The sequence below is a fragment of the Protopterus annectens genome, chromosome 9.part0, assembly GCF_019279795.1.
Source record: "Protopterus annectens isolate FY-2018-M chromosome 9.part0, PAN1.0, whole genome shotgun sequence".
In the NCBI taxonomy this organism is placed as follows: Eukaryota; Metazoa; Chordata; order Ceratodontiformes; family Protopteridae; genus Protopterus; species Protopterus annectens.
Genome location: NC_056743.1, coordinates 498,664,851 through 498,691,368, shown reverse-complemented (window position 1 = coordinate 498,691,368; position 26,518 = coordinate 498,664,851). Strand labels below are relative to the sequence as shown.

The 26,518-nt window shown below is 41.8% G+C and overlaps 1 protein-coding gene across 7 annotated transcripts in view; it reads right to left on the bottom strand.

The window, feature by feature from the left end:
- BRF2 (BRF2 RNA polymerase III transcription initiation factor subunit) overlaps positions 1–26,518 on the bottom strand; it is a 163,923-nt gene that overhangs the window by 82,832 nt on the left and 54,573 nt on the right. For all 7 annotated transcript variants that reach the window (XM_044083053.1, XM_044083049.1, XM_044083055.1 and 4 more), the window contains exon 4: positions 16,724–17,045. In XM_044083053.1, the coding sequence (XP_043938988.1) occupies positions 16,724–17,045 (322 nt within the window). The remainder of the gene's footprint in view (positions 1–16,723; positions 17,046–26,518) is intronic.

Below are 26,518 nucleotides of genomic sequence, written 5' to 3'. Positions count from 1 at the left end.
AAGAGTAGGGGCCGAAATCAGAGACGGGAGGTTATTCCAGATTCTAGCGATGGTATGAGAACAGAGCCTTCCCTACAGTATTGTTAGCCTTTGAGATACACAGCACATTTTTGTTGGACGAACAGACAGGACAATTTGTATTACAGTGGGTGAGGAGTTGGCCTAGTGCTGGGTTTTGTTCAGGATGTCTAACACTGTAGGCAATAACTAGCTTGTTATAGTTAAGTAGTTGGGGAATTTCTAACCACTGTAGATCCCTTAGAGCCTGGCAGTGGTGGGGTCTGAAGGTGGAGTTATTAGCAAGCTTGGCGATTTTATTATAACATGTCTCAAGTCTAGCAAGGTAAAGTTTTCTGACATGGGTGAGGATGGGAGCAACATATGTTAGAGTGGATAAGTAGGGGAAGTTTAGGCAAGGGAAATCCGCGCTTGTTTTGTGATAGTTTTTTTTTGCATCTCTATAGTGTTCCCATTTTTTTATGGACCTTTTTGATTGTTTGTGAAATATGGATGTTGAAAAGTAGGTTTTCATCAATTGCAACGCCTAGGAGTTTGGTGTGGTCAGAGGGAAAATAGTACCGTTTTTGGAGAAGATAGTGAAAGAGAGGGGTAGACATGATTTTGCTGGGGGTGAAAAGTAGCAATTTAGTTTTATTAGGGGTGAAAAGTAGCAATTTAGTTTTATTAGGGTTTAGGATAAGTTGGATTTGAGTGATCCATGTTTTGACAGAGGTAACAGACTCCTGAGTGAGTTGTTGTAGAGTGATTGATGGTGCTGAACAAATGAGCATTAAATTGTCATTTTGTATAAGTGAGGCATGCTGTGTGGTGGTATGGTGATTATTGGTAAATATGGAAAAAAGAAGTGGGCCTAATATTTAGCCTTGTGGTACACCTATGGTAGTTGGGAGCAAGGGGGAATAGTACACCTTGCCATTGGACAGACTGTTGCCTTTCAGACAGATGACTTTTAAACCATGCTATAGTGGATGGGGCAAAGGATAGGGAGGTCAAAGTGTCAAGTAGTAAGGAATGTGAGACTATATCAAATGCTTTGGAAAAGTCTAAAAATATTTCCGATAAAAAAGTTATTACTTCTATGTTGATTGACTAGATTGGTAAAAGAGAGCAAAGCAGTTGATGTACTATGGTGTTGCCTGAAACCATGCTGTGTGTGGGGGAAGAGATTATATGAGGTTAGGAATTGTGCCACTTGAGAATGTATACATTTCTCAAGTATTTTGGATAAGGTGTATTCATAATAATTTCCACCTTTATGAAGTGGAATAATGTATGATACTTTCCCTAATTGTGGGATTGAAGATTCTTGTATGGAGCGGTTGATAAGAATAGATGGGATAAAGATTCAGCAGCAATTTTTAGGAAGTTGGCTGGTAGATTGTCAGCAGCAAGGATGGTAAGTTTCAGTTTTAGGAGTTTAATTGTGGTGGTTGGTACAGGTGAGAGGGAAAAATGTGGTATACTCTCAGGGAATTTGGTTGTTTTTGGATAGTTGGGAGGACAAATTTAGGATAGATTCACTGAAGTGGCGATTAAATTGGGAGGCTATGTCCTTATTGTCCTTGGTAGAGTTTGGAGTGGGTGTGGTAATGTTGCCTGGTTTTAGGAGAGAGCTGATAGCATGCCAAAACTTTTGGGGATCTTTTGTCTATTTTGGATATCAAGGAAGTAATTTTGTTTGTCCAGTTTGTTTCGTCTCTTGGCCTGATTCCTAAGTTGTAGGTAGTTTGGCTATGCTAGTATTTTCCTTCTTCCAGATTTTCCAAGCTCTGCCCCTGGATTTTAAGTAGGGCTCCAGTTTCCCTATTTAGCCATGGTAAATAGTTTCCCTTGGTTCTGATTTTCCTAATGGGTGCGACTGTCAAGGACATTGATGAGAATATTGTAGTATTCAATAGCCTGATCTAAACCTAAAGTTAGCAGTGGTTTCCAGTAACAATGTTTTAGAATAGTGTTAAATTCTTGAGTATTTAGTTTACGATCGTCTGACTTGTCTAAAACACAATGGGTTTGGCTATGTTGATGGTATTCTTGCAGAAATTTGGAAGCTACAAGGGAAAAAAGTGACAGATCTGGAAGGCTTTAATAGCATTTTAAAAAACACCAACAACCAGGAAGAAAGTTGTGGTCACTATAATACCCAGATAACACAGATCTATCAGGTCCAGCTTCATATAGGCCGATTTCAATTCTAAACCACAACTAGAGTATTTATGTGTATAATGGTTAAAAGAATGGCAAAGGTGATACCAAAATTAATAAATAAGGATCAATGTGGTTTTGTGAAGGGGAGGCAAATATTTGAAAACAAACAGAACAATGATGATCCAGGAGGGAAGGAGAATGTAAGAATACACCACTGCTGTTGGTGCTTCTTGATGCAGAGAAAGCATTCAACATTTTTAGCTGGAATTTTTTTTGAGTAGGGCAATGGAAGCTTTTGCATTCCCCAACACAAAAAGGTTAATTAGGAAGATGTGTGAGGGACTGGATGCAAAAATTCAAGTGGGGGGCTCCTTTCTGATTAAATTCCGTTTGAACATAGAATTCAGGCAGGGTGTCCTCGTTCCCCTTTGTTTTTTTGCATTATATTTAGAGCCACCGGCAAAGAAAATAAGGGACTCAAATTCAAGAATATAACGGGTATGGTAATCAAGAGTTGGCTTTACTGGCAAGTATTTTGTACTTAATACCAGAAAAGGATATTTCAGTGTTGTGGAATATTGAGAACGTTTATACCCATTGCCTTAGTTTTATGTATCAAACACAAACTGGTTCAACAATACCCATGACATGATAAAATGGAGCACATAGAACTGCTGGCTAAAGGATTCTGTTAAGGCAGCTAAGGATATGAAGGAAGAGAACAAGAGGATACAAAAAACGAGAAACTGGAAGCACTGCTTTATGCAAGAAAGAAGCAGTGAAAATGTTTAGTCCATTTAGTTTTATACACAGGTGAGGCATATTTTACCAAACAAAGGAGAAGCTGTGGATAGCAATTAAGAGTTGAAGGAGTTCATCTGGGAGGGGGAAGAGGAAGAGTCAAACAGGATAAATTGATCCTTCCAATAGGAAGGTGGTTTAGAATTACCTGATTAGAGGTATTTCAGATTTATATAGTTACGGCTCCAATATGTAGCACAAGCAGAAAACTACAATTCAAAGTGGAAAGGGATGACTAAGCAGGAGGAAGCTCAAGAAAAAAAAAAAAAAAAAAAAAGATTTTGGATGCAGATCCTAAAGGGGAACAATAACCACACAGAACGGTTATCTTCACAAAGTAGTAGAAAGTATTCTTAAGAACTAAGCCAACATGGAAATGGAGAATAGACATTCTGCCGATAAGGATGACTGCAACTGAGATACAGAAAATGGGTCTGTTTAATCGAAGGTTACATTCAAAAACTTAATCTGATGTTCTTTCACTGAAAGAACAGGTCAACAAATATTTGAGACTGCAAAGTAACCACTTGGCCAACATTTCCTCATCACACACACCACACCATTTTAAACCCACCCAGGTGGGGGGGCTGTGCCCCCACATCCTCCACAACTATATATACCAACTCAGATCTCACTACAGTGGGAAAATGGCAAATTGGGTGGGTTTAATATAGTGAGGTGTGTGAAATGAGGAAATGTTGGCCAAGTGGTTACTTAGCCCTATCATACATTCGCTGAACAGAACATTCTGTGGGTTACGTTAGATCATCATAAGTTTGATGAATGCAACCTTTGATGATTAAATATAGACCCACACAGAATAGGCAAGTGGGGGCTGGAATTTACTGGAGAAAACTGGCTAAGGAACCAAACTATTGGGAACAAACATTTGATGGAAAAAAAGGCAATACAATAGGAAGAGGCCAATAATACATTTGGACTACAGAGGCTAGAGGCTGCCTTCCTTTATCACGGATTGATAGCAAAGAATAGGCAAAGAGAAAGAAAAAGGTGATCCTAATTAAAATACCAGCACCAGTAGAGTCTGTAAAAGAATTTAGAACACAAGCTGCCATTAAAAAAACTATAGGAATCAGATGTGGTTAGAAAGGATTAGGAAGAGACTGGATAAGCAATTCACAAACAATGGAGAATATATGTATGGTTTCCAAATGTACAACAAAGTTAGAACACTTCAGATTTTTTCTTGGAAGTATGTGCACACAATTTAATATCACAAGCAGACTCCAAAAATTCTTCCTCAAATAGACTGAAAAAGCTGGAGGTGTAACTATAAGAAAGAGATAACTTGGAATATATAAGTAAATACAAAGCACTCGCCCAGAAAAGTGAAAACTTAAAACTCAACTAAAGAAAATAAACCACCACCAATGATGGTGTAAGCACTCAAGATACTGGAGAAACTTATTACAAACCCACCAAGCCCTTTCACTCTGCAACCTCAGGGCTTCATCAGAGTAACCTAACTCCCATAAAATCATATTTAAATACTTAAATATTTCTCATACATATATACTTGCATATATACTTGTACTTAAATATTTCTCCAGTATCTTGAGTGGTTACACCATGATTGGTGGCATTTTAAATTTTCTTTTCGTTGACTTATAACTGGGAACATTTTTGGGAGTGTAATGAGTTGGAAGACAAATTCCACGGCAGACCCCTCTCTCAGAAATACCGGATGAGCAAACTAGTATAACTAAAGAATTTTATTTTTAGCTGTGATGCAGAATTAGAATTGCCTAAACATAGTAAGGCCTTGCGGAGTTTAATTCTGATGGCTGCCAAAAAAGCAATTACTAGAAAATGGAAATCAAAGTCTAAATCAACCATACTAGAAGTAGTGAATACAGTAACAGATAAAAGAACGGGAACTGGAATCTATGGCAAAAGGTACAGGCAAATAAAGAAAAAAAAAAATGGGAATTGTGAGAATACATCCAGAATATTTTGGAAGAAGAATGAGGGTTAAAGGAAGTTGGGAACTAAATGAGCTATGTAATGTTCGATTGACAGTGGACTGTATAGAAGATTATGTGATATATAATGTTTGCAACAGAAAATATCAATATGGCTTGTTTTCATTTACGTAAATGTAGGACTGCCTAGGTCTTAAAGAGATAAATTCAATAAAAATGGAATTAGAATTAAAGCAAAATGGAAATGGTAATCATCATAGCCTCCCTCACAAGTCCTTTCAAATCTACGCCGAAAATATCCCACACAAGCCTGGTTACCTGGTCTCATCCTCTGTAACCTGTAGTAGCCACTTCCCTTTGACCTTAGGGTTCCCAAAATGAGTTCCATATCAATTTAGGTTCCTCCAAGACTGATTAAGACTTCTTGGTTAGCACTCATACAGTTAATACTCAAATATCCAAGAAAGTAAGTGAAAATAAGATAAAGTACCCCCCCAATCCAACCTTTTGAAGTAACTACTAGTATGCTGCTTCAGCCCCGGTCATTTTGCTTCCCTGCTTCATGCCTTTTTGAATGGTTTAATAGCCCAGTTATGTAACAAGTTCTCTGATATCACATTCTACTGACATTTAACTTCACTGCAGACATGAGGAAAAGGTTAGAGTCCACAAACTGGTAATTTTGCTTCTCCTCCTTCCCTTTAAGAACCCACTATCACTCTAGCTCTAAGCCAGATTGTATTCCAGCTCCTCAAAACATTCACCCTTCTTGTGATTCACTTTCAAACTTCCCACGAACCTCACATTCCCTGAGAGCACATAAAGACAGGTTTATTGTACCATAACTGCAGCCTGTTTAGTAACCTGTACAGTACAGAAATTCTCTACTTGTTGAGTAGATGTCTCTGTAATAGCATACCAGTATCTTCATTACATTATGCAAATTAATTTCTGCAGTAACTAGGACTTGCACATTCCACTGCCAGCTGACACCCAGCTCGGGTGTTTTTCCTCCTCAGGCCATCCCGTTTACTCTGCAGTCCCTCCAAGCCCTGACGTTATTCACTGCCTCTTCCCCTAATGTTAGTCATCTGTGAATAAGCAGATTCACCATTTACTATGTATGATAATATTGAAGTCTGGAGAGACCAAGAGCAGGACAAACCTGAATGACTCTACTAGCATTTATTTGCTGGCCGACATGACCCTTTGCCATCAAATTTTACATCTTTCTATTTAACCATTTCCTAAATTAGAGTCTTCCAGCTAAGACCACTACTACATCCTTAATGAACAATTTTAGCAAGTGATAAAAAAAAAAAAAAACTGGTCAAGTCAGAGGATGGCACAGATTCTCCCCCCCCACAAAAGTTCCAATTTTACCCATATGCAGAACTGGGAAGGCTAACAGAGTTTGTCTGTAATCATCCTGGAGACTTCTGGCCTTAAAGAATTCTGCCATTTTTCCACTGACTTTGAATGCTAAATGAAACAGCCAGCATGTCAGTAACTCCTCATCCTTATGTCTGAGGAAGGTAGGGTGGGTCTCCTTTTTCAATGAATGAACTATGCTCAGCCCTGAAATGAGGAACAGCTTTCAGCAACCATGCACGTAACGCCAAGGACTAAAGGGAAAATTCTTGGGCATCCAGATAACAGATAAGACCCCCACATAAAATTTGTTTCACAGAGACATTAACCCAACTCATGCCCAGTCTCATAATGCCACTACCGTAACAGGTATCAGAAGGAAAGGAAGTAAAACAGTAACGGAAACAGAAAAAAGACAGACCTACAGTAGGAACATTTTTGCCTGTCCAGTTAGAGGCAAAGATTTAGGCCACCAGGTGCAGCCTGCACAAATAACCGTTTCTTCAAAAGACTCGCAAAAAGCTAAAAATGTATGGTCATTTGAAGCTGAAGACAGGACCAAAAGACTTCACTACCTAAATGCAGAGATCAAACACCAATGACTGCCTAAAGTCATAAAAAATGTCAAACTTGACCATAAAAGTTCAGGAAGACTTTCGTTCAGAAAACTAAATTTACATTTCTAGCCAAAATATTCCTTTTCTCCAAGTTGATGCATCTGCCAGAACTGCAGACATGCAAGGCAACCAGGTACAGCAAAGAAGGTGGACACAGCAGCAATAACATGTTCCCCTCCCCTCTCTTTCCAAGCACTAAAATTTTATGAGGCCCCAAGGCAGCAGACAAAAGGTTAAGGGCAGCTAAGCCTTAGAGCACTTTTTTTACCCCAGGGTGCATTTCCCTACCTACAGAAAAAAGAAGTTATGTACTTACCATTGCATTCCATGTGAGTTGTTCACCTCGCCTTCATTCTTACACATGGGTTCGGAGCCGATCCCTCGGCTCCAAGTTGGCCACTTTCACAGACTCTCAAGGTTTTTGAGTAGCTCAAGGCCAAGTCCCTATCCCATGATGCTCTCTGCCTCGCCTCAGATCTAGTTTGCTGATCCCAACATGTACAACATAACACATGAACATTACTCCAGCCTATAAAAAGGCCAACCAGACCGCAAAAACTCTTACTCATTCTTCAAGAAGCCTGGAGGGGGAAGGCGGGTGGGAAGGTAAGAATGAAGGCGAGATTAACAATTCACATGGAATGCTATGGTAAGTACATAACTTCATGTGTTCAATCTCACCGTTCATTCTTACAAATGGGTAGTGTCCCAAGCACCATTCACGGGAGTATATTCCTGAGGACAGTGGAACCAAAGTCGTCCTGTCCCTGGAGGCCTTATCTACTTTGTAATGCATAATGAAGGTATGTGGCTTAAACCAAGTGGCAGCTGCACATAGTGTGTCCAAAGGTAGCCTAGCCATATAAGCTGAAGAAGTAGAAACAGCCCTAGTGGAATGCACTTTCACTATGTCCCAACGGTTGATTCATGGAGGAATATGTGAATTTTATGCAGTCAACCATTTGGAAAGAGCAACTTTTGACACAGGTAGCCCTTTCTTGGCATCAGCATGAGACACAAAAAGTTCGGACAGTCTATGTGCTGATGTAATGGCCACCAAGAAGATGGTTTTCCAAGACAAAAATTTTAGTTGGCAGGAGGACGGAGGCTCAAATGGAGGAAGAATAATCCTAGACAGAACAAAATTTAGATTCCAGGGAGTGAAAGTTTGTGTAACTGGTGGTCTACGATGTATGGTTCCTTTTAAGAAAGCTCTACATAACCTCTGAGACGTTAAGATTAGAACCTTCTGATCAGAGGTGAAAATTTGAAATTGCAGCTAATTGAATTTGTATGGTGGCAGCAGCAGCACCACCTTCATTAAAAAGCTTAGTCAAGAACTCCAAAATGCTAGCAATTGGGGAGACGTACAGGTCATTATTTTGCAAAACCCAGAAAGCAAACCGCTTCCATTTGCTGGCATATAACTTTCTGGTTGAAGCCTTATGAGAGGATACAAGGATATGCTGTACCCTCAGATGAAAAATTGTGGGACCTGGCTATGTTGGAAATTGTAACAGCCAAGCTGTCAATCTGAGGGAATGAAGAGAGGGATGAAGAGCCCCTGATGAACGTGTCAGCAGATCTGGAACTGGGTCCAGGATCCAAGGTTCCTCTATTTGGCAGAGTCGAAGGAAGGGGAACCAAAACGGTCAAGGCCAGAATTAGTCCTCCCCAAGGCTTTGGCTTCCTGCAAAAAGTTTGGAATCAGGGGAATGGGTGGAAATGCATACAGGAGTCCCAGGGGCCAAACGTGTACGAGAGAATCCCTTGGAGTTTCCCCTGGTGGGGGATTCAGGGAAATGTAGCTTCTGCATTTGGCATTCATGAGGGATGCAAACAGGTCGCAGCAAGGCTGGCCCCATCTGCGGAAAATCATCTCCGCTACGTCATCGTTGAGGGACCACTCGTGCGGCATCAGAATAGATCTGCTTAGTTTGTCCACTATCACAGTGGATTTCCCCGGGATGTGTGTTGCTATCAGAAAGCACCTGGAGGATATAGCCCACTACCAGACTCTCAAGGCTTCTCGACGCAGGGGATAAGACTTGGTTCTCCCTTGCTTGTTGATATACCAGACTACTGACATGTTGTCGGTCTGAATCGCAATCGTTCCCAGAGGAAGTGTGTCTTGAAAGTACTGCAATGCCAAAAGTATCGCTCTCATCTCCAGGACACTGATGTGCAATTGTGACAGTCTCTGAACAGGTGCCTTAGGCTGTTCTTCCCTGAAAAAGCCGCCCCCCCCACCCTATCAAAGAAGCATCCATGGTCACCATGGCTGATGGTGGGGGAGAACAAATGGACGACCTAGTGTTACATGGTGGCTGGTCAACCACCAATGAAGGTCCTTTTTGCACGAATCTGTAATCATTATCAAGAATGACAATGAAGTTTTGGTAAGATCACTGGGTGAAGAGTAACAATTGAAGTATTCTCATGTGCATATGCCCTAGAGTAACTGCTATGAGAGTTGCTGCCATACTACCTAGTAGTTTCAACACTTGAGAGGCTGGTACTTTGTGCGAGTCAGAATGTCTGATGCCTGTTGTCGAAGAGTGACTATTCTTTCCAGTGGCAATTTTATCATGGTGGTGGTAGTGTCTAAATCTGCTCCAATAAAGGAGCTACGCTGCGATGGCGACAACGCAGACTTGTCTTATAGTAATAATACAGTTATTACTAACTGAGAACACATTTAGAGTGTAATCCCTGGATTGAACTAGTTGATGCCTGGAGGCGGCAGTGAGGAGCCAGTTGTCCAGGTATGGAAACACTGAACCCTAGATGCCTCAGGTGAGCCGTAACCACTGCCATTCATTTGGTAAATACTCTGGGGTTTGTTGCGAGACAAAAGGGCAGTGCTTGGAACTGATAATGACTGGCTCCTAGCCAGAAATGCAGGTGATCTCTGGATGGTCTGGACATTTTGATATGATAGTACGCATCCTTGAGATCTATAGAGCACATCCAATCTCCCTTTTCCTAGAAAACGGTAGAATCGATTGAAGCGTGACCATCCGGAACGTCTCCTTTACAAAAGTGTTGAGTCTGCCGAGGTCCAAGATGGGCCTCCAGTCCCCGGTTTTCTTTGGAACTAAAAGGAATCTGGAGTAGGTTCCTGATCCTATCTGGTCTGCTGGGACTGCCTGGATGACTCTTTTCCAGCAACCTTTGAATCTCTATGGTTGCTTGATCCCTGAGACTGGGTGGAACGCCTGGGATTTTCTCACAGGGGAGGTTCTGAGAATGGGATGATGTATCCTCTGGTAATGATGCTTTGTACCCAAGAATCTTTTGTAATTTTTAGCCAGGTGTCTGGATACAAAGACAAGCGACCCCTCGACTGCCACCAGAGTAGAACAGTCTGGTCTCCTTTCAGGAATGCTGGTAGCCAACGAACTAATCTCTGTTGCCCTGGTTTTGCGGACCCCCCCTCTGCCACCTGGGTGGCGTCTTCCATTATTACCCCCTTCTCTGCCCCTGGAGAGGGGGTTCACTACGTGTGTTCTGAAATGCTCCTTGTGACTTGCGGAACCACATTTTTCCTCCCTTTTGCCCTTTGGGTAACATCTAGTAGGGGTGGAAAAACGGACTCCTATGGCAGATAGAATCTTTCCATCTTGTTCACACCCAGTGAGGGTCTCCTTGACTTTAGGCGTGAAAAGAGATAAGCCATCAAATGGGGTATTAACTAAGTAAGACTTGAAGGCTTCCGGCAAAGGAGCATAAGCGCATCCAGGAATGTCTCTGAAGAGCTATTGCTGAACCTGCTGCCCGACTCGTGCCATCAGCTGCATAAGAAACAAGTTGCATGGACGAGTTAACTATGGAATTAAGGGTACTGAGCTGGGATGTCACCTTATCAGGAAGGCCTTCAGCTGTAATACTCTGCAGAGCATCTCCAATCTCTTTAAGGAGATCTCTTTGAAGTTGGGTAAAATGAGTCAAATACACAGTGATCGCATAGCAAAAGTCACTGAACTAAAAATGCGTTTCCCATACCTGTCCATACTCCTGGAATCTCTATTAGGAAGAGGGACAGAAGAGGTTTCTGACATCTCTTTCTTGGTGGCAGCCGCCACCACCATGGCATCAACCGGCATTCCTTTGGTATGAAACATTTTGTCTTGTGGTGATGTAATAAACTTGTTGGGCCTCCAAGGGACAGGTTCCACAGGATTAGGAGACTCCCATGCCCTTTGAGCAACCAACTCTATTAGTTCATCGAAGGGTGGAGTCACCGAGGAGGTGGAGGGTTGAGACCCAAAGGCCTTCAGAAGCACAAACTCATCAGTAGGGTTAACGGACTGCCAGTCACCCCCTTCTCTCAGGATTTCAAGGATATTAGCAAAGGAAATAACCTCTGAGGGAGACCATGGGGACCCTTCTGACTCCTCTAAGTCAGTGTCTGATGTGACAGACTCCTGTGGGGAGTCTAAATAACTCCACTTGCAAAGCTCCTTCCTGAGAACTTCATCAGCGGGAGCTTCTGGTGAGGTCTCAGTAGAACATGGGTCACCCAATGGGGCTACCCGAGGCTCTGGGTCTCGACGCTTTACAGGGACCTGTGATGCAGAGGAAGAAAGCGGCACTTTCGGGGATGAGGAGGGAGGCCCTGATGAAGTGGGTATCTTAGAAGACATAACTCTCCTCAGGCTCCACTGCTCCGACACGAGGAAGTAGCCAGTTCTGAAGATGGCATTTTCCCCGGAACTGAAACCGTGGGCTCCAACCCAGAGAAAGGAGCAGAGTTCATCCGTGCCGAAGCTCCAAGAGAAGGGTAGTCACCAACCTACCGGTTTGACCCCCTCCACCCCCGGAGCCAAGAGGAGTGTCTCTGCTCCCAGACTGACTCCTCGAATGGCATTGAAGTAGTCTGAGTCGACGGAGCTGATGGCACTGGAACAGGCCTCGGCTCAGAGGGTTCCACAATCATCAGTTCCACCTCCCCCAGTTCCGAAGGCCCAGCTTGGCTCAGAGGAGTAGACAGTAAAATAAGGCAGTCTTCAGCTCCAAAACCAGTTTGGCTGGAGCAAACAACAATTTTGCTAGTGTCGGATTCTGGAGGAGCCTCTGCACCACTCAGTCCACATCCTCACTGGAGAGGCTCCTCTAAGAACGATTCGAAGGGATCGACGAAGCCAACTGTAAAATAGGTGAGCTCAAAGTTTCGGAGACCCGCTCCAATACCAGTGACTGGCTGTGAAAAGTAAGCATAGGATAAGGATAAGGTAAGGATAGGGTTAAACTCAAAAGCGGCCAATGAAAGGCCTAAGAGCAGCCGCTCTATAAAGATGAAAAGTTCTTCAAAAAGGTACTAAAGATAGTGTTTAAACAAAAAGGCAAGGCTAACTAGCCAAAAAACAGACTTTTTAAACACAGAATCTAAGCTAAATATCTAGAATAACTTTGAAAAGTTAAATACTGGCCAGAGCTCCACTCTCTACCTCCGATCTGTTGCAGCGGCAAACTAAATCTGAGGTGAGGCAGAGAGCATCATGGGATAGGGACTTGGCCTCGAGCTACTCGAAAAACCTCGAGCTTGTGAAAGTGGCAGACTCAGAGCCAAGGGATCGGCTCCAAACCCATGTGCAAGAATGAACGGCAAGATTGAACAACTTCACATCATCCCTTGCATGTTAAAAACATATGACCGTCTTTTTTGTTGACTGGGAAAAGTCTGACTGGGTAAAATCTGTTTTCAGCGGTGGCTCAGGAAGAAAAGCTCTACATTTAAGATACACATGTAAATTAATAATAGCAAGATAAAAGTTAAAAACATCTATACACAATCTTATTTACGTGATTTTTAACTATTTCTTACAAGAACATAACATTTTAACACAGAGAAATTACCAAATAGAAAAGATGTGAAAACCAAGAAAAAAAAACAACTGAACAAAGAAAATCCAGGAATTCTGAAGGCTGGTGAAAAAAACAACTTTCTTTCATTAAGACCAGGTCTCTTATATGTTCCATGTGAATAGCATCAAGGATGTTAACAATGCATTATTTAGACATTCTAAGAGTGTATTAAGTATAAGAAGTTCCTTTTTTCCCATCTTGGAAGTAGTTTTATCTGATTTAAGAGGTGGGGACTACAAGAATGTTTTAGAGCAGAGGGAGACCTTGTGGCAGATTAAATTGGAAGCAGATAGGAGACCTGGTCTTAATGAATTTATAAATATCAATTTTTTTTTTTTAAAAAATAGGAAGTTAAAGGTCAAAAGTTTGGTGATTGTTGATACTGTTTTAAATTTAAAATTGTACAAATTGTTTTACTTGGCACAGTTATTCAATTATAGTTGATTTAATTGGTCAATAGACATATATATACATATATATATAAAAAAATATATATATAAAAATATATATATAAAAAAATATATATATAAAAATATATATATATATATATATATATATATATATATATATATATTTGTGTGCACGTTGTGAACAACTGTTAAGTATCATTTGGAGTGTTTCCTGATGAAGTCATTTTGATGAAAGCGTTAATAAAACTGTGTAAATGCTAAGAAAGTTGCGTTTTTTCACCAGCCTTCGTTGACCTTCGTAATTCCTGGATTTTCTTTGTACAAAGAGAAATTAGCTGGAATACAATGTGGCTTAGAGAAAAGAGTGATAATGGGTGGCTAATTCCCGAATACAGAAATAACATTTTACTTAACATTTGTTAACCAGGAAAGTCCGACTTAGAACAAAGCCAATTTTCAGCAGAGGCCTGGGGAGAAATGCTCCAGATGCATGTCTTTGTAAAGTCGGAAGAAACCGGAGCAGCTAGATGAAACCCACACAGAGGGAGGACATGCAGACTCCACATAGAAGGCACTCCAGCAGAGAATCAAACTAGAGAACCTCTTGCAGTGAGGCAACAATCTACTGCTGCACCACTGCGCCATCCTACATACAATTATTGTAGTAATAGCAAGATTGCCGCACAGATTAAACTGGGCTGTTTTGAGTTTAGTAACATTTTAGAGAGACAAGTACAATGAAGCTTAAAAAAGTGGAGAGATGCAGAAGTTATGGAAATGAGCAAGAAAATGGACAACGGAGGAACTGTAGTTAGTGGTGGGGAATGAGACAGAATTGTGTCAGAGTGGATAGTTTTCATTTATATAAATGTATTACTGCCTAGGTCATAAGTGATTATTTAATGATGATGTTTAAAAAAGGGCAGGAATTGAAAAATGTATGTAATTTTGCGTAGGTTATAGGACATATAGCAATATATGAAGTATAATGTTTGTAAATGTGAACTTATTATAGTTTGATTGCTTTTATACAAATGTAAATTGGCCTGAAGTGATAATTCAATAAAGGTGTTTAAAACACAACAGTTTAGGAAGCAAGTGCATGAGGAGGAGCAATAAGGTACAAAATAACTGGGAAGCAAAGTAGCTGTAAGACATGGAAAAAAGTAATCCGAGTAAAGCTAGCTAGGTGAGCAGGAAGAACAGAGCCATCTTTGTCAAAAGGTGCCGTTTAAGCAAAGTTCTGAAACCAAGTTTCCTATCCATTTTAACTGTGGAGGGATTTTATTCGAGTTAACATATGAGAATAATCTCTCCAGCAGCCGTGAATGTCTAACTGATGCATACGTTTGTTAGAGTGAAGATCTCTAGTGGTTAGCAGCTTTTTTGACTCTTAGACACATTTTTATCCTAGTCAACTTCCTCAGTACACACCAACTTGGGACCGTATGTGGTCTCGTACTTTTATGTTGTAGTCTCCCTTCAGTTCAGAGTCATTAGGCATGCAGTCCAGCCCAATCCTAAACTCTTGCAGAGCATTATCTGGTTAAATGACTTACTCAAAACGACCATGGCAAACAGAGGCTGAGAGAATCGAACCCAAGATCCCAGCTCACATCCTTAATCCTTTGTGCTAACTTGCTCTTCATTTTGTTTATTACAAGAGTATTTCACCACAAAGTGAACACAGCAAGATTCCTGCAAGTTTTTTTTCCACATCCACGGAGATCATAATTAGGCTTACCATTCCCAACTGATGATTTTGTGTAGTCTCAGTTTCATTCGTTCCTTTCTCTGGGGCCATAGATGTATTAAGCCATTTTGAAATCTGAAAGTAAATAAACCTGATAACCACAGATACAAACTTCAGTAAATTAGGTGAGGACTGCAAGTCAAAAGATGATGCTTGCTGAGTCAAGTAAAGACAGGACCCAAGAAATGTGCAGAACACTTAGGTTGTCAGTTATTTCTTGATCCTTTTGGAAAAGATTTTCATAGTCCGTGTAGCATGCACATAGGAAGCAAATATGCAAGAAAATCAGTGACAAAAATAATTCTGACAAGAACCCAAAATGGGGGGGGGGGGGGGGGGTCAAAAAATGTTTAAAAACTGAATTGTAATTCACTTAGAAATTTTGATACATTTTGCAGTACATACATTTTCCTGAAATGTATCAAACTGTTAACATTTGTCATAGACTATGCTCCTTCCCTGATTTAAACAGGGAAAAATATTGACAAAGCAAAAGTATCAGGCAAATTTGGGAAAGTTAAAAGCTATGCAGTCAGATTTCTGTTTTGGTATAACTTCATAGCAAGATGATGTACTTTTTTAGTTTCTTCCCTATTGTGTTCCTTTATGTGAAACCATGCTTAAAAAATAGTGTCAAAAGGAATTAGTGCAGTTATTTCAACTAGATTAGCTCTGATGTGCTACACAGGTCCTGCATTAGAAGTACAACACACACACACCTACCTTCCAGTACTGCAAAATGTTCTATTGTGGCTCAGCTGACAAGTCATGAGACAGCATTATTTCTTTATGCCAGACATGCAACTTGATTGAATTTTGGCAATTTTGCTTCCACAGCCACACTTTCATCGATTAGCATAAACTGTGCTTCAGGTACAAAATCAATGAAATGAGTAAAGGTGTATCCATCTGCCTAGAAAGCAGATGCATCACACAAGTTACAACTGCTGTATGTTGTTTGTCTTTTCAGCTTTTCCCAGTTAGGGGTCACCACAGCGGAACTCCGGTCCGCTAATGATTGGCAGTCGATTTTTATGGTGCCAAGTTGCCAGCCCGACGCCCTAACTTCAGCGAAGGCACCCATTCATGCATGCCTTTTGGAGGCCATTCGACCGCAGGGAGGACATGCAGACTCCACACAGAAGGCACTCCAGCAGAGAATCGAACAGGAGAACCTCTTGCTGTGAGGTAAAAACGCTACCACTGCACCACCGCAGATTTATGTAATGCATAAAAAAACAAGGAAAAACAGACTAGTTATACTTATGCAGTTCTAGAAATAGTAAGAACGCCAGCTTAGCAAAATGGATTAAAATGTTGAAGTCTACTAATATCACACTAATGTAAACTCACTTGAATCTGCCGGATATCCTGAGAGCTGCAAAAGTACTGAAGTTAACTACACCATAAGTGTTGCCATAGTCTCAAAATTATCAGTTACCCTATCAGAATGTTTCTTTATTTCTAGACAGCAGACACCACACAATAGTGTCAATGTAATCAAGCTGGATGTTTAAATTCAGTCTCCATGTCCAGTCAAGGTATTAAAACTTCACTACAAACATTATCTCCAATTTTCATTTCAATATCTTAGTAGCTTACTATTTCTACAAACACTATTAAAATATACAGAATATAGTGTTGGCTTTGTACAATTTAGCCACCTAAAACATTTAAAGAAACTAACCAAATTAAATATTTTAGTAACCAGAACATATAACTACTGACTAAAATGTCTGCACACATGCATCGCCTTTCAGCTGCTCATCCCAACCCCTGAATCTATATCATTACCTTCCACAGTGTAGCTTCACCAAGTCGGCCAGGTCCACTGCAGGAATGTCAATCTCCAGCTCCTTTAAAAAACTCAGATACAGTTTAGAGAAAAGACTCTGGTCAGCATTAAGCAGGGAGCATACAGTACCTATGGTAACAGGCCAGTTGTTTTGTCGACAAGCTATATAAACAGAGCAGCCCACCATGACCTCTTTCTTATCCAGATGGAGAGCATGGTACACAGGATGGTCATATGCCTTCTCATACAGACACAGAGCAGTTTCTTCAACAATAGGTACAGTGCGTAGAATTCTACACAAGTCGCGTATTCTGGTAAAACCTGCAGAAGCAAAACAAGACTCATTTTAAATACTACATCATGCCTCCATTTTTTTTTTCACTGAGGTTAACAAGCTAAACATTTCATAACTTATTTTAAACACTGACATTCAATTATGCCAACTTAGAAAGCATACACAAACACTGTCTAGGCTATTCATAAACCAGCAAACTGAAAACTAGGAAGGCTGACTGTACAACTACCTGTGAATACAGCAGCAGACAGGACACGTAGAACGTTAAATAATGAAAGACCGGTTTGCATGCTTTACATTCAAATTTGTGTGCGTGAATGTGGAAAGGAGGGAGCACATTTAATAGAATCATTGTTCTTTAAAGACAGTATTCCTGTGAAAGCATACAGACAGTACAGTTTTCGCTCTCCATGCCCATGGCTTGGAGTGCAAATCCTCCACATAAAACTCTGTTCATTACACCATCTCCACTCATGGGTCAACTTGATACCCATAATTACTACATGCCTCTAAAAAGGCAAGCACAGTTGGGGACACAAGGCAGTGGGCTTTCAATGACAGCCAGAACAATAAGAAGTCTTTTTATAAACCTAAAATCACTGGTATCAAACATTTATCACATACACAGTAAACTTATTACCACTCATGGAAAAACATGCCTCAATACTAAAATGTTCAGCTTTCTCCACATCACAGTATAATGCATATTTAGCAAGATACTAAAATATAAAAAGTCCTTAAATTTTATTAACTAAAGACAAAAGAATCCTGTTCGTCTACAAGTTCAACTGTAAAGAAGCTGGTCCAGTAAGAGAGAACACATCACTCCTATTCAGTGTTCTTCAAACCTGAACCACTAAAGCATTTCTGCCCATTTCTCTATCTGGTCAGACTTTGCCTACACAATATGGTACTTTCAGGAATTTATCCACCTCTTCACCAGCACCTTTTTTTTTTTTTTTTAAATTTGTCTGTTTAGGCATAAAAATTTCACTCAAAACAACTTTTAGACACAATTTTAGTTTTTTACTTGATCGTAAGTGTGACAGCATGGGCTCTCCCAAGCTGAAACCAAATTGGCAAATATCTCTACTAAATATTAAGACAGTACAGTTGTGTATCTACCATAAATGTAGATGTTCGAGTGTATTCACTGTTGCAGTCATTACACTTGGGTTATCCTGCTGGCAGGCGACCCACAGTCGGGCCGAGTTCCAAAGTCTTGGTCCGGCGTCGGTTGCTGTCACCTCTTCCCTGAAGTCAGTGCACCAGGGGTATAAAAGACGCAACAGACGCCATTTTCTTCAGTTTTTCTTGCCCCAGATGTCAGGTGCTCCCAGACAGGAAGGCTGGAAAGATACAATTATGCCAAAAAACAAGCATGTATTACTATAAACATTTCCTTCATCTACAAGCACATACACCACATAGGTTGTATAGAGTTGAGAAGTACAGAAAAGTCCCAGCAATGAAAAGGGGGATGGTGGGTGGGTAACCTGGACTGCAACACTGAATACACTCGAACATCTATATTTATGGTAGGTACACAAAACTGTACTACGTTCATAGTGTTTCACTGTTGCAGTCATTACACTTAGGTAGAATCCCAAAGCTGAGGTTGGGCGGCTGGGTCTAAATTGGATTTGGAGAGGCTACCAGGCCCTGCAGAACTGCAGTGGCAAAGCCTGCTCTGGATTTAGAGTAGACAGGTAAGTGGTAGTGCTTGGTGAAAGTGTGCACTGAGCTCCAGGTTGCAGCTTCTAAAATGTCTTTGGTTGGTACTCCTCTGAGAAAAGCTGCTGAAGTGGCTGCTGCTCTGGTAGAATGCGGCCTAATGCCCTTAGGCACTGATTTGCCATGTTGTGCATAACAGAAGCGGATGCAGTGTGGTATCCATTTTGAAATGGTCTGCTTTGTAAAAGATTTTCCTTGTGATCCTGCAGCATAGGCTACAAACAGTTGCTCAGTTTTTCTGAAGCTTTTGTTTTGTCCAAGTAGAATCGTAGCGGTCTGTGTATATCCAAAGCGTGCAGAAGTCTCTCCCCCTTTATTCTGGGGATTTGGGTAGAAAGTTGGTAAATGAATGGTTTGGTTCAAGGCCACATTGGAGACCACTTTTGGCATGAATGTTGGGTTTGTCCTAAGAGAAACCCTGTCCTGATGAAAAATGATGAAAGGTTCCACAACCATTAATGCCTGTAACTCTGAGACTCTTCTTGAAGTTATTGCTAGGAGCAGAGCAGTTTTCCATAAGAATTTTAAATCAGCTGTGCTGGCTGGTTCAAAAGGAGACAGTGTGAGTTTTTCTAAAACAAAATTGAGATCCCAAGTTGGTACTGGTGCTTTCCTTGGGGGTCTTATATTTTTTGCCCCTCTGAAGTACTGTCGTAGTAGAGGATGTGAAAAAATAGGAGGTTCTGTATTGCAATGAGCTGAAATGGCAGAGGCATGGATTTTAATTGATGAGAAAAATATGCCTTTGTCCAGCATCTCAGTTATCCAAGGTATATTTGGGACAAGTGGTTCTAGCCCTTGTGCCTAGTTCCAAGCACAGAATCTCTTCCATTCTTCTGCATAAGATTTCCTAGTGCTGGGCCTCCTGGCTTCTAAAATGACATCCATAACAGCTTTAGAGAGAGGTGCAGTCTGAGTGGCTACATTATCTGCCATGCTGCCAGATTTATGGTTCTGGGTTGACTGTGCAAAATCAGATTGTTTTGTTGAGTCAGATGATGAGGAATCTGCAGAAGAAGCCAAGCTGGGCCTTGAGACAAGCTCTTTAGGATTGGGTACCAGTGCTGGCGTAGCCAGTCTGGGGCAATCAGGATCATTTGTGGCTTTCTCTGACTTTTAGGAGCACCTTGGTAATAAGAGGCAGCCATCGGAGGGAAGGCATAGACCGTCGGGCCTTTCCAGCTGAATGATAGAGCATCCACTTTCCATGCTTGAGAGTGATAAATTCTTGTGCAGAATTTCTGTATTTGGTAATTGTGTGGGGAGGCAAAAAGATCTATGTCTGGGCGTCCCCATTTCCTCGCTATCACGCTGAACACCTGTGGATTTAGTTTCCATTCGTGGGGATTCATAAGATTTCTGCTTAGTTAGTCTGCCAGTGTATTTTTTGTTTCTGGCAGGAATTGTGCCTGCAGATGTACTTGATAGGTCAGTGCTGTGTTCCACAAGGTCATGGCTTGTCAGCATAGGGGGTAGGAATGTGTGCCCCCTTGCTTATGTACCACATAACTGTGGTATTGTACATCTTTATTAATAGCTGTCCTGGATGTAGTAGGTCCTTGAAAGCTGTCAGGGCATTCTGTACAGCTAGCATCTCTTTTGGATTGATGTGAAGATGCATTTGTTCCTTGGGCCATGTGCCCTGAATACATTTTCTTGCCATATGTGCCCCCCAGGCATAATCCGATGCATCTGTTCTTGTCGTCTGCCTGGCTGTGGGTAATGTGAAAGGCTGTCCCTTGTTGTGGTGACAGGCCTGGGACCACCATCGAAACTCCTGTTGTAGGCAGGGAATTAAAGTTACGATTGTCTCCAGGCTGTGACAATGCTGAGTCCAAATACCTTTTAGATACCACTGTAGTTTCTGCACAGGCATTTTTGCATATGGGATTAGTAGAATGCAGGATGCCATGAAGCCCAGGGCCAGGAGAATTTTTCTTGCAGTGAGCTGGGTTTTGTTGCCATCATTTAAAAGTAATGAGTCAGTTGCCTTTGTTTGTCTGGCGTCAGATAAGCCATCTGGGCAGTTGTATTTAAGCTTGCACCCAGGAATATTATCTCTTGAGAGGGCACTAGTTTTGATTTCCTTTCATTTACTGTGTACCCTAAGCAAATTAGTAATCTTTTTTTACAAATGCCAGATGCTTTAGAAGAATGTCCTTGCTCTCTGCTTGAATAAGGCAGTCATCCAAGTACGGATATATTTGAATTCCTTGTCTGCAAAATGCAATTACTGGTGCCAGGCATTTGTTAAGACCCTGGGCGCAGTAGATAAGCCAAAGGGCAGTGCAGAGAATTGGTAGTGCATTGAGCCAGCTATGAATCTGAGGTATCTTCTGCAAGAATGTCTGATTGGGACATGCAAGTATGCCTCTTAAGTCCAAAGTTACAAGCCAAGCCTTCTTGCCCAGCATGGGCAGTAGCTGCTGTAGAGTCAACATCTTGAATTTTGGAACCTCCAGAAACGTGTTTAGTATAGACAGGTCCAGATTGGTCTCCAGGTTTTGTCCTTTCTGGGCACAAAGAAGAGTCTCGAGTAAAATCCTTGCCCCTGCTCTTGTTGTGGTACTTGCTGAATGGCCCTCATGTCCATGAGGGCTGTAATCTGCTTTTATGCCTCTGCCCATTGATTGTGTGGCAGGTCTGGCATACCTTCTGCCCTTGGTAGGGTGTGAAAATGGAACCTGTAGCCCTGGGACACTATGTTCAAGACCCATTTGTCTTGGGTAATCTTTTGCCAATTTTGTGAAAAAAGTGCTAGCTTTCCCCCTTAGGGGGCTGCGAAAAGAAAAGTGCTTGGATGCGGCAGAGGAAAGTCATCGAGACCGTTTCCTGTAAGGTTGTGATTTGTCTTCTCCACTTTTGGAGGTAGGAGCACCCCATTGTTTAGGCCTGTATGAGCTTTGGGGCTGAGATCTGCCTCTGGGATGTCTGCATCTGCCTCTGTGACCCGTCTGACACTGGAAAGAACGAATTCTTGGAAGGCCAGTTCCTGCTAAATCTGGGTGGCTGTACCTGTAAAAAATCCTTAACTGTCTGGATGGATTTCGCTTTATCCTCCATTTTCTTCAACACCTCTTCTGCTTTAGCACCAAATAAGGTACCATGTTGTAATGGGGCATCTAATAATTTTGCTTTAATAATTTTGCTTTAACATGATCAGGTAGATTCTGTTCCTTTAACCAAGCATGCCTTCTAATAACAGAACCTGTAACAGCGGCCCTGCAAGAGGCCTCCAGTGAATCATAACCACATTGCAAAGTATGCTTTCCCACTTGTTCAGTTGCATGCAATAAATCCTGCATTTCCTTGTTCTCTGAACATTCAGAATTTGTCAACATTTTCTGTTTAAACAGTGACATTAAGTATTGCTGATATTTAAGCATATGAAACTGACAATTTAAAGCCCTTACAGCCAAGGTAGCACAAGTGTAAACTTTTATCCCCCATCTGTCCAGTGCCCTAGAATCCCTATCAGAGCGGACAGGGTTTTTTGCAGTGGAAGCTTTGACCCCTTTGGGACCCGGAGATATAGTTTCTGGGTCAGCAGCGGGGTTTTTATATAGGAATTTATGAGAATCTGGGACCCTGTAGTATCTGTCAAGCTTAGCAGGTGCAGGAGGTAGAGTCTGGGGACAGGCCGGACTCTGAAAATACATAATCTACAATGTCTAGAACAGGTGGAATAGCAAGGGGTCTGTGCTGAGGTAATAGCAGAAAGTCTGAGTCTTTTCTTAGATTGAATAATCTTGGCTTGGCTTTTCCAGTGGAAATGCTCCCTCATGGTACGCAGTGTTTCCCCAAAAGAAATCCTCAGGAGGAGAGGGTGAAGGAATGGATTCTTCAGCATCAGATTCCTCATAAGGAGGAATAGAATAATCCTGTTCAGAAGACTAATCAGAGGAAATAGAAACCTGATCAGAGGAATCATATTCTGTCTCTTGCATAGGCCTCTTATCAGGAGGGGGATGGGAACCTCTGATCAAAGTAATTAGGTCTTAGGCAATTTTAAGCATCTGTTTTTTTAGGCATTGTAGTCTGAGTAGGAGAATGCTGTACTTGTTTCTTTGTCTTTAGAGCTGTTTTAGTATTTGAAGCTGAAGATGGTTTAATATAAAAGCTGTGTAGGTCTGAAGACACTCTCAGAAGCCGATGCCTGCTCAGCGGCTCCAAACCCATCTGAGGGAATGATTTCCGAGTGTCCAATACCTCGAGTATCCAGAGGCCCAGCCAGCTCCACGTGGGAGTCGTAAGAGGCCTGTGGCTCTGAGGTAGCAGGCGCCAGGGGCTGCGAAAGCGCCTCACAGAGCCAGCGAACCAGCGACTGGCCTAGCAGAGGGCTAGTCGGTTTTGGACCTCGGATGCCTATCCTTTTCCTTGTCCTTGCGTTTTTTTGTAAACTCCGGTCGTCCGCTGTTCCGACGGCATTACATAAATTAAATCTTTGGCCAAAATAATGAAATGCAAAATCAAATAGACGCTTAACAGTGCGTTGGTTAAATCTAGCACAAAACCGGACAGCTAGCAATGTTGTGGTCGGGGCCTAGGCAAGGAATACAATAAGAGTGAAAATCCTTATGAGGTATTTGCTTCCCACAAGAAATACAATTGTTAACTTTTTCTGACATCAGTCTGGAGCAAGAAAAAAAGCTTCCCCAACGGGGTACTTAGCTTTAATGAAGACTTCGGTTCTGAAATTCAGATTTGAAAATCTCAGGAGTCGGCCGACCGGCACTTGCGAACTGCTTTTGCTTCGGGCACCGCGCGACAAGAAAGACTGAAGAAAATGGCATTGGCTGCATCTTTTATATCCCTGGCGCACTGACGTCAGAGAAGAGGCGACAGCAACTGACGCCGGACCAGGACTTTGGAATTCAGGCAGACTGCGGGTAGCCTACCAGCAGGATAACCCAAGAGTAATGACTGCAACAGTGAAACACGATTAACATCAACTTCATCCACAGACATACTAGAAGTATCCGAACCTGAAAAGGACAAAGCCTCAGGAAAGACATCCCTACCCCTTTTTGAAGAAGGAGGCTGTGAACCCCTAATAAAAGAGTCAAAAGGTCAGCCATTTTAACCATACGAGAATGAGAGGAACGAGAGGAAACTGGAGCCTGCTTCTTCAAAGGCTTATGACTGGAAGATTTACCTGCAAGTCTAAAGGACTCAGGAGGCCTGGCAACCGCTGAAGTTGCAGCCGAAGTAGTCGGTATGAGCTTGCTGTCTGAACAAATAACTGAGGTCTCGGACACCAGAATCAGCTTCGCTGCTCCGGATCCAGCTGAAGAGGCAACAGGCAGAAGGAAAAATGGATGTCGGAGACCTGGGGACCTCAGAAATCGTCTCAACAGAGGCCTGCAGTTGAAAATCTGCGGGCTGCAGGGGCTGCAAAGGCGCCTCACTGGCTACCGCATGACAGACGACCAACCTATCATCTGAGGACTTGACCTTCGAAAGACTGTCACGGTCCTTATCCTTCTTGGGGATATCCGAAGCCTGAAGACCAGTGGATGCCATACCGACAAACTTAGGCCAAACTCCAAAAAGCTTAGCCCGACGAAGAATATTAGGCAGATTAAAGGAAGCACAAAGATCACAATTGGGAACATCGTGGTCAAGGCCTAAACAAATAATACAATAGGAATGCAAATCTCTATGGAGAATCTGCTTTCCACAGGTAAGACAATTATTAATCTTTTCTGAAATTCATTAAGGCAATAAAAGAGGATCCCCAATGGGGTACTTAGCTGTAGTTGACTTCAACTTCATAGCTGGAAACAAAAGATAAAACAGCCGACCGGCACTCGTGTAAAAAAGACACTTCTGCTTCGGGCTCAGCAGCAAGGAAGATTGAGGAAGTGATGTCAGCTGCCTCCTTTTGTATGGGATGCTGACGTCCTTTACAACAGACAACAGCCGTCATTTTTACTTACCCTTGGTATTCTGGCCAATTAAGGGCTAATAAGAGCCAAATAACCCATTGGTTAGGACTGCAGCAGTGAAACACGATTATCATCAAACTGTTTTCCATGTTAAGAACATCAAATCAGCCAGGTTAGCTAGTTCAAACTGAGCAAGTGTTAAAATCTCTGAACACAAAATTAAGATCCCAGGAAGGGCCACCAAGTTTACTTGCAGGACTCTTGTACAAAACCCTTTTCAAAAACATTTTTGACATGAGACTGCACTGAAAGAGGATTAACGGGCAAAGATGCTGAAATGGTCAATAAATGAACCTTGATAGAAGAACAAGGCCATAGGATAGCAGCTCTCTCAAATATGGTAAAATCATTGAAAAACTAGCCTCAAATGGGTGTTGGTTATGTTGCTGATACCAACTAGAAAACCTTATACATTTGATAATTTGTGATCTACTAGCAAGCTTTCTTGTTCCCATTAGTATCCGATGCATGCCTTCAGAAAACAGATGCCATTCCTATCATCCAGCCAGACAAATGAAGTTGACTGACATCGGGGTGTATCAAACAGCTCTTTTCCTATGGGAGTAGATAAAGTCTGAGGAAGCTTGTGGTAATTGCCCCTGACCATTTCAAAAAAGGACAACCCCAGTTATCTGGGCCAGAAGGGATTCACCACAATAGCAGTCTCACAGATAGGGAAAGTTACCTCCACAAAAAGACCAGTCACCAGTGGAGTCCCCCAGGTTTCTGTGTTTGAGACCTCTCCCATTTGGCATCTACTTTTATGAAATAAAAGCCAATACCAAAAAGGGCTGCAAACAAGTTGCCAAATGACTGCAAGCTGGGAGCAGTCACTAAATCCCTAAATTACTTGGCCATTCTGCAGGAGGGTTTGTCCCAAATCATGGAAAGAAACTAAATGCCAAAAAACCCAGCACTGTATCCTTTGTAAAGTCTTCTACCTCTGGGGAACTACCACATGGACAACATGCCCCCAAGATTTGACCCAGTTCGAGACTTGGGAACTTACAAGGACCGACATAACTCTTAATAGACACAATGGTCAAAAACGTCCTATGCTTGTCAGCTTATAAAACACAATTGTGTCTACATATGGAGAAGTCATTGCCCCCAACTTTGGCCAAATGAGAGTTGAGTAATCGGACTATAATGTCTTTTTGGCATGTATCTATGAGACAACTAGAATGCCCACAGAAACCCTTATTAAAAGGATACAAGGCCTAAACAACCCATCCAACATGGACAGACAAAGCACTGTTACTATACTCTGGATCCTACAGACTGCTAACAGGTGACCTGAGTATAGCATACAAGTCATCGTAAGACCCATTTGCTGATCTGCAGTACATGCAAATCCACCAAGTCAAATGGCATCAGCAATAGTCTGTCTAGGTATCCAAAACTCTTCTACAGCATCAGCAGAACATATCTGACAAAGGATACCATTGGTCAGGAACAGACGCTCCATCCACATAAACATTTATCCCTGTCCATATTAGAGTGCAACTTAGATCTATGGATGGGAAAATAATTTACCCCAGGACTGCCTCTGGTACTACTAATGGATATATGCAGCTCCTAAATGCTTTATCCTATTCATGGGTCCCTCAAATTAACTAAGGCATTATTCCCAGTTATTCTCATTGGGGGCAATAAACAATTATTGACCACGGGATGGATAAGGTCAACCTATAACCAACTGGGTCAGGTTATTTCAAGCACAAAAAAGGAAATTGGACAGGCTTAAAATGAACCCACAAGGGCAGCTACCTAGTACTAACCTTTGAATCTCTGATCTTGGGGGACTCTTCTTTAGA